The sequence below is a fragment of the Phoxinus phoxinus genome (genome assembly GCF_949152265.1).
Source record: "Phoxinus phoxinus genome assembly, chromosome: 10".
Classification (NCBI taxonomy): domain Eukaryota; kingdom Metazoa; phylum Chordata; class Actinopteri; order Cypriniformes; family Leuciscidae; genus Phoxinus; species Phoxinus phoxinus.
The window spans coordinates 14,832,598-14,838,246 of NC_136885.1; the positions used below are offsets into that span (position 1 = coordinate 14,832,598).

The window sequence follows — 5,649 nt, forward strand, 5'->3', positions numbered from 1 at the left end:
TGTGTTACAAATCTGTATTGTATAAACCGCTATATAAGTAAAGGTGACATACTTATATATTTAAGTGCATCCCTGTTCATATCTGGATAAACAACCCATGAACTATACCATGAATTGTGCATTACACATCTTCGGTAAATGATAAAATGGATTTAAAGTAAGGTTTGCTTTTTACAGAAGTAGACAGCATTTTTTTTTTTACAATCTCACAGCATTGTATATTATAATTTTTTAGAACTTCACATTTTTATTTGAACTTTTTTCACATTAATTATTAAATGATCATGACAACCAACATGCAATTTGAACGCTTTTATGTTTAAGATTTATTATCAGATGTTTTGCTCTTCAATTATTACATTGAAATTGAATTGTGTGACTTAATTCACTTTGCTCAGATGGGAAATCGGATGTTTAAGGTGTAGGCCCACAGTTTCTGTTTTATATAACCCTAACTCGTACTCTACCCAGGAGCAAACCTTGACCTGAGCATAACTGTAACCCTGCACCATCTCCAGATTGTTACACTCTAATGTCCCTCTGTCTAAAGAGCCCAAGCCTTTAATAGAAATTGCAGCATGTCAGATGACAAATGTTTTTTTTTTTTAAGTACTTTTATTTATTTACTAGCACAAGTATAATAACTACAAATGTTTAAACGGGTAACAGTTTTAACAGTTAAAACAAATACAACTATGGAAGGTTCAAAAGTTATCATTAATAGTGCTGACTGACAAAACATAAAAGTTTAAAATCTTGCAAATAAAAACATATAATTATTTTGCAATACAGACATTCAAGGGAAAGAAACCGTTATAGCCTATTTGGGAACAGTAGGCCTATAGGCTTATTAGTTATAGCTAAAAAATAAATGATAAAACATGTTGCTGCACGGCCCACTTCCGCTAAATCACAACGCATGCATGAACACCGTGTCTTTTTTACCCTACAAAATACTTTATTGAAAGATGAATTAGGCCTATATCAGCGCATCCAGTAAACATGAATTGGAGCATCAGTTTTCGCACGCTTAAAATGATTGCTGCAAGTTGCACCTGTTTCCAGGAGCAGAAGATCTGCTTGTCGTTTTAGTGGGAAATGATTTTCCTTCAAAGTGAATTGCCAGCAGTTGTTGAGCTGTAGCTTTAGCGAGCCAGCTGTGTAGATGAACAAGTGCTCGCTTTACTTCCATCTCAACTTTCTTTCCTTTTTACCTTACATAAAGGTTCGTTTCGCTTTTTTTAAATACTTATTATTTTGGTCATTTTAGTTTTCACGGAACAACGAATCACTTTTTAGGCCTAGAAAATATTTTTAAGAACTCTGCGAACCACGAAAATGATATTAGAATAACTTCTGTGTAGCATAAAACCTGAAATTCCATATTTATAAATTACCCATTGGATATGGCTATGTTTAGCCTAATATTTTAAAATAATAACAGTAGGCCTAATAATAACAGTAAAATAGGTCTGTTATTTAGGCAGGTTTAGGAAAGCTGATTTTTTTTTTTTTTTTTTTTAGGTTTAGGAAAGCTGATTGCTGACATCAAGAGCAGCTTTACGCGTCAAAAGATCATCGGGACATAATAAAAGTAATTATATGACACCCCATCAGAATGATCAGTTAGGGTGTAAGTAAAGCGAATCAATTATAAATAGGCTATATTCTTATATCTGGCGTTCTAGACAAGTAGGCCACAAACTCATTCACGTTTCGACCGAACGTAAAAACAAAACAAGCAAACAAACAAAAGTCAAACATATGCACAATGGTGTTGGATAAGCAGCACCAGCATGTAGGCTACAGTACCTGTTGGAACAGCAATTCTACACGGGTTTCTTTATTTGGGAAACTCCCACTCGCGTTCTTCTCGACACATGGATCCCACGGGCCGTGATTTAGAGCAAAAAATCTGAAATCACCGTATAGACCTCGAATCTCCGAGGACAACCAGCGTCACTCCACGCGCGTCTATTCCTTCAAGAAAAGCCGACGCTTTGTTTCTAAGATTTTCAGTATAGTCTATTTAAAGGCGGACCTCAACATCTGAACATCTGCTCAATTCACGTGACTCTAAAATGCTAACATCTGTTCAAAATAAGTTTCATTCGTGTGCCTCTAACATCCATCTGCCAAAAGCCTTACAAGTGGAAATGAACTCAAAACTTTTCTCCTGATGTTCACTGGGAACTTTATGACGTTTATGTCAAAATGAGAAATGTGCACTATCATTTAAACCAGTTAGGGCACTTAGAAAAGTTGTCCACGATAAATTATTCCTAAATAATAATAATTATTAAAAAAAAAAACTTTATGTAATTTGTTTGTATGTCTCTCAAGGTTTTTTTATTTAGGTTAACATTAGCTACAGTTGCTCAGCAAGCATAGGCCAGCTTCATCCACCCCACCTTCCCATGTCCTGCTGAAGGCAGCTTAAATTTCATAGACATCTGGGAATTCCACACATGCCTCAAAATCCAATTACACACCTTCAAACGTGCACGTGCTTTTATTTCAAATATTCCATGTTTCCAAAATACTTTCCCAGACTTCATATAAAACCAAATTCAACTGACAGTACTACATATAACGTTATTTAACGCCAAATACACTGTAAAAAAGAAAAAGGGAAACCGCTGCATTAAAATGATCAAGAAAATAAACCATGCGTAATTGAAAAAAAATAAATAAATGTTATGTGAACCTGACAATTCCAAATAGCCTTTTTTCATTTACGCACGACGTTTGTCTAGCCTACTTAATATTTTTAAGGCAACGTGTTTCCTAACTTTTTTTTTTTATGTCAAGTGATCACTTTTTACAGTGTAGAAATCACGGACGTAACGAAAAATATCCACAGGCCTTTCGCAGTTATAGCAATTTAAGCATTTAATTAATCATTCGATTTCATTCAGTGAATTGAATGACACTTTGTGTACTTTTTATAAATTGCAATGCTCTTATTTTATTGAATAATTTGCAAATGAATTAAACTGGACAAAAACACAGACAAAACTAATGAGTAGCTTGCTTTTTTTCCTGGACACAGTATTTTTGGAGCAGCCTCTGGCTATACATCCATTTCAGTCCCTGGGGATTTGACCCTATGACGCACGTGCGTATTTGTGAAGCTCTAGCTTGATGAAACCGATGATATTAAGTGCAACTGTAAGAAGAAGAAAAAAAGTTTAGACTTAAATTTTAGTGGTACATGCCATGAATCCAACCCTGTTCTCTTGTCCTCCTCGCTCCCCCTCCCTTTTGTCTTCTTTCAGATGAACTGACAGTAGCCTACATGCTATTGTTGAACCTATACGTCTATAACGCTTAGAGAGAGTTTAGATGAATGTCAGCCAAAAACAAAGTCATACAAGCCAGAATTAGTCAGACCTACCGGAATAAAACTTAATATTCTACCGCAGTCTTATGTATTCGTTAAAGACTATTTAAAATAAAAAAGCATGTGTTCTTATGTGATAATGCACCATTTCCTCTCCATTTTATAAGGAGACAATATAATCTATATTGTATTGATAAAAATTGTCACGTTTTTTTAAACTAAAGATTTAAAAAAATTAGACTAGCCTACCTCTTGTTTTGATCATACATAGGATACATATATATGTTTTTATTTTTTCACGTATTTAGTCTCTGGTTTGCTTTTCATGTCAGTCAACCCATGATAATAAGACTCAAGGGATGGTAACAATGAGTGTTTACTGTGTTTCCCCTTCCTAAAAGTTTCCTAAATTTTCCGGAATTGGACACACGAATGACGTGAATAAATTCTTATACTATAACGTGAAATATTTCTTAAAAGTTCTTCATCTTTATTGCAGAAATAAACATTTATTTACAAAAGTAACAAAAAAAATAAGAATGCATTTCGACACAGGATACATTTGCCTTCATTTCAAATAGTGTGTCATCAATAAATAAATAGAATTGTACTAAAACTTTGTATTTTGCACAGGATTCGAACTAGAGGCTTCATTCCCGTCTTCTCATCAACAGTCCTTGTGATGCAATTTCACTTTCTCAAAGAAAGCTATGCACAACTGAATCTTCAAAAAAAAAAGAGAAAAAAAGAAAAACATGCATATGCACACATTTCCAACATTCGTCGTCAATAACACTCGCAAGGAAGTCCACATGGAGCGCACGCGCAACAAATCGCTGTCCGTGGCCTTCTCTCGATAATAGCCATGACCTCTGTTGGAACATTTGCCGTTTTCCTCAAGATTATGTAGAAATCTAGCATTGTGTTGGCGCATTGGTCCTCGTGTTTTCCAAGTGCGTGGCTTTCACCTGCGAATAATAGCATGATTTAGGCGGGACAATATAAAACATCATTTACAGAAACCCCTTGTTCTGAGAAAATTCTAATCGATTATGTGCTACAATAGGCCGCACTGATATTAAACAAATTCATATGCATTAGCCTACATAATGCAACAGCTGTTTAGCAACTTTTTTTTAGATGTAAGCTACATTTTGACCAATCTTCATTATTTATTTGCGCTATCTCTAAATAGAGAGGCAGATTGTCTCCAAAGAAAGCCATACTGCTAGTAAACAAATCCGATCTGATTACATGCAACAGTTGTTGGCTTTGCAACGTGTGCCTAAACGTGTAGAATTTAGTAAAGGTTTAATTGTCTACAAAGCTAAAGGCGATGGATATTGTGAAAGCGTACCATCTGAAAACAAAAACAAAAGTTTCCCTGCGCACTAGTGAGATGCAGACATGGACCAAGCGCCCTCCATCCTCCAAACCGAGAACGCGTAGCTCAAGCGCTCGTGAGCAACATAACTACAACTTGCCATCTTGGAGTCCAGCTCGTCACTCTGTAGAACCTGACAGAGAAAATCGATGTACCTGGCGGCGAGTTTCAGCGTCTGTATTTTGCTCAGTTTATCGGACGGTAAAGTTGGGATGATTTTGCGCAAAGACGCAAACGCTTCGTTGAGCGACTGCGTCCTCTGTCGCTCGCGCACGTTCGCCATCACGCGCTGTGTCTGCAGCTCCTCGAAAGACTGAGGGCTATTGCTGCTGTTGCTAGACTTTTTCCCCCTTTTCCCAAGGGTCGAGCTATCGGAATCCTCCCCGTTTTTCCTGCTAGACCGTCTTTTCCTCGCGCTCCTCTTCGGCGGCCTGTCGGGCTCTCCGTCGCTGTTGCTGAGACTGTCCGCGGGAGACACGGGGGAGCTGGAGGAGTCTCGCGCGGGCTCTTCGGGCATCTCGCTCAAGTCTGCTGAAAGCGCGTGCGGATTGAGACGTTATTCCCTCATGAGGGTGAAATACAATTCCAAGCGTATGTTTCTTATTCTGGAGGAAATAACTAGGTATCCTGGATTCCAAGCAACTTTGAGTTAGGTTGAAAGGGGAAAAAGTTGGGGAGTTCTTATAGTCTGGTAAAGTGTTTGTGAGAAGAGAGATGATTGGCCAAGAAGGTTTAAGACGTGAGGAGGGTGGGGGGAACTTTTAAACTCAAGATATTTTCCTTGTCAAGTCTGACAGTTCTTTGGTGAACAGAAACAAATAGCGAATGCACGCTCAACTAACCGAAATTATTCTATTCTAAAACAATTAATGCAAAGTCAGGAATTTTTTTAATCAACTCGGTATTTCCTGTGAAATTATAA

General features: G+C 37.1%; 1 protein-coding gene across 3 annotated transcripts; it reads right to left on the reverse strand.

Annotated features, from left to right (window-relative positions):
• Nucleotides 1–207: 207 nt before the first annotated feature.
• On the reverse strand, nt 208–5,418 carry twist1b (twist family bHLH transcription factor 1b). 3 transcript variants are annotated; one of them, XM_079625260.1, is made up of 2 exons: nt 4,883–5,418; nt 208–4,311 (listed from the first exon to the last, which is right to left on the reverse strand). In XM_079625260.1, exons 1-2 carry the CDS (start codon nt 5,242–5,244, stop codon nt 4,308–4,310), a joined length of 366 nt encoding a protein of 121 aa, XP_079481386.1. In that variant the 5' UTR covers nt 5,245–5,418; the 3' UTR covers nt 208–4,307. The 3 variants fall into 3 exon arrangements, with proteins under 3 accessions (XP_079481386.1, XP_079481385.1, XP_079481384.1); XM_079625259.1 differs by having other exon boundaries at nt 4,828–5,418; XM_079625258.1 differs by having other exon boundaries at nt 4,701–5,418.
• Nucleotides 5,419–5,649: the final 231 nt, after the last annotated feature.

What these genes read in the sequence shown, in the direction of transcription:
- twist1b (XM_079625258.1), bottom strand. Translation starts at nt 5,244, where the DNA reads ATGCCCGAAGAGCCCGCGCGAGACTCCTCCAGCTCCCCCGTGTCTCCC.